Genomic DNA, 12,397 nt, shown 5'->3' with positions numbered 1-12,397 from the left:
AAAAAAAAAAATAAAAAAAAAAAAAAGAGAGGGAAAATTGACCTTCAGGTTTTTTTCTGCTGCTAGGCATGTCCAAGTCAAATGAACTTTTCTAAAGTACTACCAGCACATTTATGTGGTTCAACTATGAATTGTCTGCGACAGTAGGCCTTGCCTGTTTTTCAGCTTCCTTTCATTCAAATGGTATGCATAATTATGTGGCCCATCGATCACCTATCTAGATGACCACTATAACAATGGCCATTAACAAACTGATACTGCTGGTTTTGAAGCAGGTTAAGAGGACATCTATGGCTGCCAACAATTTTCCTTTTTTGGATGAATAAATAATGCATTAAAACAGAGGTGAGAGTACACAAAGGGGAAGAAAAAAGAGGGGAGGGGGGCAAAAGCTAACAAGAAGAGACTAGCACCTCATGCTAACAATTTTAAATTGTACAAGATTTGTAGTATCCCATAGACCCCTTTGTGTTTGCATCTTTGCAAGCCATTTAAAGGGAATGGCTCATCCAAAAAAAAGCTTAAAGATCAGGACAATGGGGTAGCAAGTAGGAGACTAGATTGCGACACCAACAAATGCAGACTGCATACGGACCTAAATGATGTGCTATGTTCATCTCAAAGTTTTTTTCTGTAGCTTTCCATGTCATTAAAAAATGAAGCATTTCATCAAGAAAAGAAGCACAGAACTCTGAACTATTATGTGGCAAGTGAATACATGAATTGCAACATCAAGGAGTGCAGACTGAATGCAGGACCCATATGTTAGGCTATGTTTCTATATGAAATGGGAATGTCTAATCTCAGAATTTAAAGTGGGTCAGCTATTTTAACCAGCACGGTAGGAATGCATTGTTTAATTTGGCTGTTGTCTTGTATTTGGGATGCTTGCTAATGGATGAGACTTTCTACATGCCTGCCTACATCAAAACAGACGAGAACAATGGTAGCAAAAAAAAAAAAAAAAAAAAAAAGCGCAGTAATTATTCAATTAGTTTAAAAAGAGGTTTTTTTTTACAGTTACAGCTGTATTCAGGATGTGTGCAAATTGGATTTTTCTCTCTTTCTTGGGTAGAAGAAATATCGGATTTAAGTGCCACAAATACAAAGCAGCTAAAACAGTGCTACTCTGTACAGGATAAAGTTTTTTTTTTTGTTTTTGGGTGAATAAATAATTCATTACCAAGAAGAAAGGAAAAATATACAGCCCCTAGAAAGGGGGGGAAGGAAAAGAAAGAGGCCCAGCTTAAGGGGGGCGCATTCCTGATGATAGAGCTAGGCAGCTCCTAGGAATTTACAATATGACAGTTCCTAGTGGATGGATTACAAGAGGAGGAGAGCCTTGAGATCTTTGACTTGACATCGAAGGAGATGGAACACCAAAAATACATTTAAAGTATCACCATAGTATCAAAGTACCAGAAAAAACCCATACCAGTAAACTATGTAGGTCTGGTATAACTTTTCAGCTTTGGAAAAATGGATTACCTGTGAGATTGTAACAAGGGATGCACATCTGCTTAAGAAAGGAGGAGACTCTTCCGAAATATAAAGGGTCTGAAGAGGTGTGCAATAGCCACACAACATTCCTTGGCTACTCAATTCACGGAGCAAAAGTTCCTCTATTTCACTCTTCTCCTTTCCGATACCCTGTTTCATTTATGTATACAAATGTTACAGATTGGACAGTGCTCAAAAATCTAAGTTTAGCTAATAGAACCCCTTTTATTAATTACCTCAAGTATTTTTACACTCTCAGAGGAAACCGGAACAATCATACCATCAACTGCTGAAGAAACTAAACCAGCTTCAAATCAAGTGAGGACCTTTAAAGTTTCTGAAACTGCTCCAGTTTTCAAGTAACAAATACACACAAAAGACCTAATAATACAATTTTTTTTCCATCTAATAAAACAAAGCTAACAGAAACCTAATGTTTCCACCCACCCACCCACAAAACCCATCAATTTTGCAGTATGTGTTGTGCATGTGATGCAGGAGGAATTCCTTGGACCAGCCCAGGCCCGCTTGGGAGCCCAGATGGAGATGAACCAGGTCCAATTGATTTTTGGGTCCATTAGGCTATTTTAGTTTATTTATTTAACTGGGTTTATTATTTGGATTTTCTCTTTATCTCGTAATCTTTTACTTGTGCTAGAGTTCTTTTTACTTTTAGTTTTAAAGATTAGTTTAGAGTTTAATTTCAGTTTAGATTACAATTAGAATTATTATATTTTCTTTAAATACAAGGTTGTAAACAAAGAAGTAAACATATTTGATGAATCAATGTTATTTGAGTTTCTTATAGTGCTAGATTGGTACGATAGCAGCAAGGTCATGTGACCTCTCCTCTCCCCTCTCTCTCACTCATCTTTTCTTCTTCTGTCTTCCGTCTCCTTCTTATTTAATTCTTGTTACTCTTTAATCTTCTTCTCTCCTTACTGTTATTACTGGGTTTTGAATGTCATTTCCTGCAACTAGCATCACTACTCACTAGAAGTTTGACAAAAGTGGTTTGATCTCTTCTGTTCCTCTTTCTTCTCTCCTGATATTTTGTGTGGCTGTTCTTTACCAAAGGGCGACTGAAATCCTAGAGCCTTGGATCCTATTGTCACTCCTACAGTGAGAATCAAAGCCACAACCAGGTCTGGTTTGTGAGCCACCGTCCAGGTCTATTTCAATCACTTATCCTCAACATATTACCTGACTGCCGAGTCTGTCATAGGGTGTTTCTAAGAGGACGAAGGGTTAGAAACTCAGTGTTAAAGTTTTACTTGGTTTGGAAGATTGAGGAGAGAGTTCGATCAAATTTATCTAATCTGTTTCTCTGCTGGTTTACTGCTGGAAATTTCTTGATATGATGGGGAAGAAGGTGACTCGGTGTCAATGTTTAAATGTCACCATAGTTCATTCTTTTCCTAGATTTGCCTCTCATAGTTGTCAAGGCGTCGCCAAGGCGTCTAGGCGGTATGCCAAATATCATTTAAGTAGCGTCTAGGCGGTATGCCTCTCATAGTTATTTCATTTACTTAAGATATTATTCATAAATAAGCAAATACCCCCTATTTGAATCCAATAAAAATAGTTTAAAAATCAAATTCCAAAAGGATAAAAAGTCAACCCCCCAGTCCAAGAAGAAAAACTGGATTTTGGTTATAGGGGCGATTTTCAACTTTTAAATGCTGGATTTTTTCTCAATTATGAAAATTTTATAAATTCTATCATGTTAAAACATTGCTAAAAACCAAAAGTCCGGTAAAATAATTTTTTGCTTTGATATCCATAAAATTATTTTCATTCAGGCGATTTTAACAGCATTCGCGCACTTAAAAATAAGTTTGACTGGAGCATAACTTTGTCATTACAACTTAGATTTAAGTAATCTTAGACTTGTTGGAAAGCTGGTTTTATATTATAACTGATACAAAAAGTCTTATGTAAAAATAATATAATTTGACCAGTCAAACTTGTTATAGAACTAGAGCATTTCTCTAAATTTTGATTTTTTATAACTTAATAGGACTTAATGTTAATTTTTTATGATTTAATATGGCTAAATGTTGATTTTTAATGACTTGATGTTGCTTAATCTTGATTTTTTATGATACAAGGTATATATAGCTTACTAAATAATGTTAGAAAATAGGAAAAATAAAAAATAACAATTGGTCGCCATGTTCGCCTCAAGGCGTGCGCCTTCTCGCCTAAGCGCTTAGACAACCCTCTACCGCCTTGGTTCGCCTTGGCGCCGTGACAACTATGTTGCCTCTCTTTCATGGCAAATTCTGGTCGGAAGAGTAATATTGGTAGGTCCATCTTATTAGTTTCTTAGTTCAATATAAGATGTACAAAGTACAAACACTTAGCAAGCATAATCTTAATGCTCTAATGCCAGTGAATCACGGGTGCTCTCCCAGACATGTTGCGTCTCTGAATATGAATGTAACTAGCATAGTTGTCAAGGCGTTGCCAAGGCGACGACTTGGCGTCTAGGCGGTTTGCCTGGGGCCTAGGCGACAACCGCCTTATTGCACTCCATGTTGCCTTGTGTTTTGACATTTATTTATGCCAAATATCATTTAAGTAAATGTTTTGTTGTTTCATTTACTTAAGATATTATTCATAAATAAGCAAATACCCCCTATTTGAATCCAATAAGAATAGTTTAAAAATCAAATTCCAAAAGGATAAAAAGTCAACCCCCTAGTCCAAGAACAAAAACTGGATTTTGGCTATAGTGGCGATTTTCAACTTTTAAATGCTGGGGCTTTTCACAATTATGAAAATTTTATAAATCTGGAATGTTCCTCTGCCAAACATGCAGTCATCCGCTCCCGCATTAAAACATCCAAATCAGTTGTTTGTTGTCTCCTTGAAACCCGTGTTCATGAGACCAATGCCCCCCGCATCATCGCATCCATTGCCCCTTCTTGGTCCTACATCACCAACTACTCTCACTCCCCCAATGGGCACATTTGGATCCTCTGGAACCCTCATCTTATTCACATGACCTATATTGCCTCTTCCTCCCAAGTCATTCATTTCTCCTTTTCTCCTCCTTTGGGCTCCCCCCTCTCCTTCTTCTCCGCTTTCTATGCTCTTAATCAAGCCCTTGATAGACTCCCTCTGTGGGCTGACCTCCGCTCCTTCTCCTCCACCCTTTCCTCCCTCCCCTGAGGTATTGGAGGAGATTTCAATGTGGTTAGGGCTTCTCATGAGAAGCTGGGAGGCACCCTTATTGACACCCTTTCCTCTGACGCCTTTAATGATTGCATTGAGGATATAGGGCTGGATGACCTTAGGTGGTCTGGTGCTAATCTCACCTGGCATAATTGCTGTAGTGGGTCTGATAGGGTGGCCTGTAAGCTAGATCACCTCCTTGTCAATGAAGCTGGGCTCTCCTTCTTTCCCTCCTCTCACGCTTGTTTTGATTTTCCTGGCATCTTTAATGATTCCCCCATCTCCCATTTTGTTCAGCCCCATATCTTCTTTGGCCCAAAACCCTTCAAATTTTTTGACACGTGGACCCTTCATGATGATTTCCTTCCCTTGGTCTGGGATACCTGGGCCATCCCCATCACTGTCTCCTGTTCTCCCCTCACTGCTTTTGCCAAAAAGCTCAAAAGGGTGAAGGAGATTCTCAAAGCCTGGAATTTTGCCACATTCGGTAACATCTCGGAACAGGTCTCCGCTTGCTAAGAGAATCTTGATCTCATCCAATCCAGGCTTCAACAAGACCCTCTCAATTCTTCCCTGATTGCTGAAGAAAAGTTGGCAACTTCGAAACTCTCCTCCCGTCTGGCCCAAAAAGAATCCTTCCTTCATCAGAAATCCAGGATCAAGTGGCTCGAGCTTGGGGATTCCAATTCGGTTTACTTTCACCGCTCCCTCAAAAGCTGAACAAATGCCAACTCTATCCAGAAGGTCATCTCCCACTCCGATCAGGAGCTTCTCTCCCTTAATGACATCAAAGCTGAAGCTGACACCTTCTTTGATGAGCTCTTCCATCCCCCCTCCCATAGTTGTCACGGCGACAAGGCGAACAAAGGCGGTGGAGGGTTGTCTAAGCGCTTAGGCGAGAAGGTGCACGCCTTGAGGCAAACAAGGCGACCAATTGTTATTTTTTATTTTTCCTATTTTCTAATATTATTTAATAAGCTATATATACCTTGTATCATAAAAAATCAACATTAAGCAACATAAAGTCATTAAAAATCAACATTTAATATTAAATTATAAAAAATTAACAGTAAGTCATATTAAGTTATAAAAAATCAAAATTTAGAGAAATGCTCTGGTTCTATAACAAGTTTGACTGGTCAAATGATATTATTTTTACATGAGACTTTTTGTATCAGTTATAATATAAAACCAACTTTCCAACAAGTCTAAGATTACTTAAATCTAAGTTGTAATGACAAAGTTATGCTCCGATCAAAATTATTTTTAAGTGCGCGAATGCTGTTAAAATTGCCTGAATGAAAATAATTTTATGGATATCAAAACAAAAAATTATTTTACCGGACTTTTGGTTTTTAGCAATGTTTTAACATGATAGAATTTATAAAATTTTCATAATTGAGAAAAAATCCAACATTTAAAAGTTGAAAATCGCCCCTATAACCAAAATCCAGCTTTTCTTCTTGTGGGGGGTTGACTTTTTATCCTTTCGGAATTTGATTTTTAAACTATTTTTATTGGATTCAAATAGGGGGTATTTGCTTATTTATGAATAATATCTTGATATTTGGCATAAATAAGTGCCAAAACACAAGGCGGTATGCAGTGCAATAAGGCAAATGTCACCTAGGCCCCCTCCTCTTCGGCCTTCCCCACGCTCCCCAATATCCTTAACAAATTCATTCCTGATCATCTCCTTCTATCCCTTCGAGCCATTCCCTCCGATGATGAGATCCTTTCTGCGGTCCTCCATCACAAATCCAATAAAGCCCCTGGCCCTGATGGCTTCATCATGAGCTTCTTCTCCTCTTGTTGGCACATCATTCGCGATAATCTCATCTTCGCCATCCGCAGCTTCTTCCTTGACCCCTCCAAGATTTCTGGTATCAACCACTCCTTTCTGTGCCTCATCCCCAAGAAGAAGGGAGCCCAATGTATGACTGAATTCAGGCCTATCTCCCTCTGCAACCTCCTTTACAAATTCATTGCTAAGATCCTCGCCAACCGCATCCAAAAGGTCATTGACTCCCTTGTCAGTTCAAATCAATCTGCCTTCATTGCTGGGAGAAGTATCTCTGATAATATCATTTTTTTCCATGAGACTGTCAAAGGCTTCAATCGTAAAACCCATTCTCTTGCAGCCCTTCTCAAGATAGATATTCATAAGGCCTTTCATCTCTAATGTCCTCCAAATGTCTTTTCCACCCTCCTTTGTCCATTGGATACTCTCTTGCATCTCCAACCCCCGATTCTTTGTTCTTCTCAATGGTAGCCCTGTGGGCTACTTCTCCGCGGTTGGCATCAGGTAGGGGTGCCCTCTCTCCCCCTTCCTCTTTTGTCTGGCCCTCAAGGTTCTCTCCCACTCGATCCAATCCTCCACTGATCTTCACCTCATCTCCCCTATCCCCAAATGTAAAGCCCTTAAACTAACCCACCTCGCTTTTGTAGATGAATCTTCTCTAAAGCCGACCGAGCATCCATCTCCAACATCACGGCATCTCTCCATCTTTTCGAGTCCCTTTCGGGTTTGAAAATCAACCTCCTCAAATCCAACCTTTTTCTTTTGGGTGTTTCCGAGGTACAACAATCCCAGCTCCTTGCCATCACTGGTTTCTCTCTCGGAACCCTCTCTGTCAGATATCTCAGGCTTCCCCTTCATTCCTCTCGGCTCTCTCCCATCATTGCTCTCCCATCCTAGACTCCATAAGGAAAAGACTCCATCTTTGGAAAGGCAAGCGTCTCTCTTATGTTGGTCGCCTTATCCTTATCCAATCTGTTCACCAATCCCTCTACCTCTATTGGTCCGAAATCTTTTATATCCCTGGCTTCCACCTCCAAAGCCATTGATTCTCTCCTCTGTGCCTTCCTGTGGAAAGGCTTCGATGCCACCAAAGTCCTTTACCTTATGAGTTGGACTAAGGTTTGTCAGCCCAAGGCTAAAGGTGACTTGGGCCTCCGTAATACCTCAGATGTCAATTCCGCTGCTATCCTTAAGCTCATCTGGAAGATTGTCTCAATACAGCCAAGCATCTGGGTCTCTTGGGTTTACTCTGTTCCCCTCAAATCTGATTCCCTGTGGACTGCCCCCTTCCCGCTAATGCTTTGTGGATCTGGCGTTGCATCCTCAATTTTAGACCCCTTGCCCTCCCTGCCATATCCTGTTCAATTGGCAATGGCTCCTCCACCTCACTTTGGCTCAACCCTTGGCACCTTGCGGGTATCCTTCTTCCCCTGGTCACTCCTAGAATCGTATCCTCCTCTGGCTCCACCCGATCTGCCACCGTAGCATCCATTCTCTCCCTCTATGGCTGGTCCCCTCCGTTTCTCCCTCCCCCCTTACTGATCTCTGGTCCTCCCTTCCTCCCATCCCCCTTGGTCATAGGGGATCACCTGATACAGTTAAGTGGGTCCCCTCCCCCTCGGGTCATTTCTCCTCTGCCTCTGCCTAGAACTTTATCCGCTCCAAAGGCCCCTTCATTCCTTGGCGCAATGTCGTCTTGTTTAAAGGGCACATTCCTCGTCATAGCTTCACCGCTTGGCGAGCTCTCTCCTACTGCCTCCCTACATAGTCCTTCCTCATTTACCGCCACATTTAGTTTCCTACTTCCTGCAGTATGTGTTGAAATGCTACTGAGGATGTTGACCATCTTTTCTTCTCTTGCCCCTTCTCCGCTTCCATCTGGAAGAAGGTCCTCCGTTCTTGCTGGCCCTCCACCCGTCCCATCCTCCCCCTTCCCCGTGAATGGATTTGGGTAGACATGACCTATAGTGGCTCCTCCACTTGTGACACAGTCCGAAAGCTCGCCTTTTGTGCCCACCATCAACCATCTTTGGATGGAACAGAGCCTTCGTAGATGGACTCCCAATTCCCGCTCTTTTGAAGGGATTTGGAAAGCCATCTATTTTGACGTTTCTTTTAAGCTCAGATCGTTTCATCAGCGCCCGGTTCATGACACCCCAAGGAACAGGCTCATTGTTGTCTCCTAGGGACTCTCTTGCACTATTATCCCCCTAGTGTTGTTTCCCATTTTAGGGGCTTTTAGCCTTCCCCCTCTTTGGAGGGGTTTTGTTCCCTCTTCACCCTCCCCCCTCTTTCCCCTTGTATATTCTTCTTCCTCTTAGTAGTGAATTATTTATTCATCCAAAAAAAAAAAACATAGCTAAAAACCAAAACTTTCGGTAAAATAATCTTTTTGTTCTGATATCCATAAAATTATTTTCATTCAGGCAATTTTAACAGTATTCACGCACTTTAAAATAAGTTTAACAAGATCATAACTTTGTCATTACAACTCAAATTTAAGTAATTTTAGATTTGATGGAAAGCTGGTCATCCCCCTTATTGTTGTTCACGTATGAGAATGTTCTCGTACGTTGCTGGTCCGTGGATTTAGAATCTATTAAATGAAGAGAGAGAAAATTGATTCTAAATCCACGGACATGGACGTTCTCGTACATTCTCGTACGTGAACCTGATCTGCTCTCTTATGTTATACCTAATACAAAAAATCTCATGTAAAAATAAAATCATTTGACCAATCAAACTTATTATAGAACAGGAGCATTTCTCTAAATGTTGATTTTTTTATGACTTAATTTGACCTAGTGTTGATTTTTTTATGATTTGATGTAGCTAAATGTTGATTTTTAATGACTTGATGTGGCTTAATGTTGATTTTTTATGATACAAGCTATACGTAGCTTATTAAATAATGATAGAAAATAGGGAAAATAAAAATAACACTTGGTCGCGTTGTTCGCCTTGAGGCGGGCGCCTTCTCGCCTAAGCGCTTAGATAGCCCTCCAGCACCTTGGCGCCGTGACAACTATGGTAACTAGAATACATTTTCCCTTATCCACTCCAAGAGGCGGCATTGGGTCATTCACAGCTGGAGAACTTGGTGTATGTGCACTACAACATGAGATTACAGATGCAACACATACACCTGAGCATGAATAATGAAAGACTGAATCTAGCTCAGCAGCATCTTCTAGGAGTCAGATGAGGAAGATCCCCTCTACGAGTGGGTGAAGGATCAAAGTACCCATGCATTGGATGATCTTGGGGATAAGCCCAACATCGAGATTTCTCTTAAGATGGGTGTCGCTACATTTATGGCTTTTTAAGAGGGCCAAATTCACTCATGGACACCATGATCGTTCGAATCCCATCCCAAGGTTCAAGAACTTGTTTGGCGAAATTTTGTCGAAACAATGTACTTTTTTCATGTGTTTCGCTTGGCCATTTTGGGTGCTAATGGCCGAAACAAGCGAAATGAGTGAGACGAAATGATTGAGATGACCAAAATTTCGACGAAAAAGTGCATTTTTTGGGCCGAAATGAGTGAAATTTAGAAACAAAATGACTGAAATATGACAAAAATTGTCTTTTTGTGTTTCGTATACAATTTTGTTTCAGTAAAAAAAAAATATACACATTGAAATAATCTCAGATTTCAGCGAGATATCGCCGAGTTTTCGAACCATGTCCCATCCTAGTGGGGGAGATGAGAAAAACTGACTGGTCACATTCCAAGGGCCACACTTGCACATCAACCCCATCTGCTGGTGATGGTGATGGTGGTGATCCATCTATAGGTGGGGATAATTTCTATCCACTTGTCAGAGAGGAAGAGGAACAGCATGAGCCCATCCGATTCACAGGGGAAAGCCAGTTTGACCATGCCATCAAAGATCTTGACCACGGTGCACTTGCCCCTACTTGAGAGGTCTATGCCGTCAATTCAGACCAGATGGGAAGAATAGCATGGATACAAATATTACAAGGTTGTCTGGCACATTTAGAGGCCTGAGTTTAGAGAGTAATGCATAAAGTGACGGGTATGGGCAGTACGTAAACCCTAATTTTCTGCAGAGAGCTCCAATTCTGAGTATTGTTGGTATGGCCAGCATAGCGTATGAGGATCAGTCACAAAGTGGGTTCATCTTTCATGGAGAATTTCTTCTCAAACCCACCACAAACCATATCCGCCCGGTCCACCAAGCAGCTGGTGGGTTCACATGCATCTTCACAAACTTTGTGATGACGACAAGTCGACAACTATGGTGATCTATTTCCTAGGTTGAGCTACCTAGAGTGTTGATGACGACACCTATAAGCCTTTGTGTTGGGCTTCAAATGCTTCTTCAGGCATACTATAACTTGGCTGTAATTAGTGATATAGTTGGAGGTACAACAATCTTCCAGCGGTTGGGCCTCTTCTGAACCCAAGGCATCAGAGGGGTGACTAGGCAACAAGGCATGCAATATATGACTATATGTAATGTAACATGATATATATAATTATGTTTATATGCAACATAGAAGCCATATCAATTAAATATGATATAATTATGCTAGTAATGGCCTAATATGAGATAATCAGCATATAACAAACAAACCATAAGATATAACATAAGCATATTCATCAAAAAACAAAGCAATAAACATAAATCAATGTAAACTTGTGAAGCATCGACACAATCTCCTTGGACCCAAGAAAGAGCCTGGACGCTTGGGGTGCCTAGGTAACCCCTTGACAATCATGCCAACAAGAAAAAGGGTTTATGCATTTTCTGAAGAGGTGAGTTAGCTTTCAACAAAAGCGCTGCATTGGGATTGAAGGATGGTGAGTCTCTTCCTAGCCTCCAAAGTTTCACTGAATGAGTTGCAGTGGGTGATATAAGATCAAAGGAAGTCTCAACTATTGGGGAGAAGGGAAGCAGGAGACTGTCTTCGGTGTCTTTGGATTGGGATTAGAAGAGGGCACAAAATGGAATAATCAGACCTGAGATCTGCTTCGATTCAATTCCATTTATTCTGGATATGGATCGTAACTTCAGATCAGATTCGGGTGGCCAATGTCGGGCCTTAATTGGATTCACATTTGGACCTGGGCCCTGCCTTGCTAAAAGTTCTCACATATCTTGAGATTCTCCACAAGCTCTTGTTCTCTCTCTCTCTCTCTCTCTCTCTCTCTCTCTCCCTCTTTTTTTTTTTTGGTTGGTGAATTGGTACGTGGTGGGGTGTTTACTCGAGAATTAATTTTAAGGGAAAATTTCCTAGATCTACGAGATTAAGAAAAAATTAATTACAAAATAAATAGGAGTAAGAAAAGAGTCAAACCTACTTGTTTTCTAATTCATTTTCTTATCTTGTAGATCTAGGCAATTTCCACTAATTTTAATATCCTAGTGACGGTGGTAGTTCAGTGTTTCTTCTTCTCTTCTCTGCTTCATTCTTATATTTTCTGATGCCCTAGTGAGGGTGGAAGATGAGAGTTTTTCTTTTCTGATTAATGTTTTTTTTTTTAATGACCATTCTTCTTGGAGTTCTATTTCCCTCCATAAATCATTTATGTTGTTCTCTCTCTCTCTCTCTCTCTCTAGGGAGACCTTAGTTCATTCGAGCAAAAGCATCATTAAATGCAACAACTAATCCATTCAAAACAGTGTTCAGTGGATATGAACACAACAGAAAAATACCTTGCATGCTGACTTCAGCTTTAATGCTATCAGGCATCTTAATAGCTGCAATTGGCCAATACATGCTAGAGATTCAACCCATGGTTCCCAAGACGTGTCTACAAATTTGGCCTGACCAGAAATAAGATTACCGTTTAATGATAGATTATAAAGCAATGTGATGCCACAAAAAAATTTCAGTTCGACTAGTACTTTAAACAAAGATAGCAGTTTTACATGGCAACCTCAAAAG

General features: G+C 40.5%; 1 protein-coding gene across 9 annotated transcripts in view; it reads right to left on the bottom strand.

The window, feature by feature from the left end:
* LOC122062707 (WASH complex subunit 5-like) overlaps positions 1-12,397 on the bottom strand; it is a 176,154-nt gene that overhangs the window by 6,755 nt on the left and 157,002 nt on the right. For 6 of the 9 annotated variants that reach the window (XR_006135067.1, XR_006135066.1, XR_006135065.1 and 3 more), the window contains 3 exons: positions 12,165-12,276; positions 1,737-1,813; positions 1,489-1,650 (listed from right to left, as the gene is read on the bottom strand). Coding sequence is in view for 5 of the 9 variants with exons in the window: in XM_042626348.1 (XP_042482282.1) it covers positions 1,489-1,650; positions 1,737-1,813; positions 12,165-12,276 (351 nt within the window). In the remaining 4 variants the exon portion in view is untranslated. Of the gene's footprint in view, positions 1-1,488; positions 1,651-1,736; positions 1,814-12,164; positions 12,277-12,397 lie in introns of those variants that run through there. The other 3 variants (XM_042626349.1, XM_042626352.1, XM_042626353.1) reach the window with 3 other exon arrangements.

Source organism: Macadamia integrifolia, unplaced genomic scaffold, assembly GCF_013358625.1.
Source record: "Macadamia integrifolia cultivar HAES 741 unplaced genomic scaffold, SCU_Mint_v3 scaffold1091, whole genome shotgun sequence".
NCBI lineage: Eukaryota > Viridiplantae > Streptophyta > Magnoliopsida > Proteales > Proteaceae > Macadamia > Macadamia integrifolia.
Note: the sequence above shows the minus strand (reverse complement) of the source record. Positions and strands in the feature narration are given on the sequence as shown.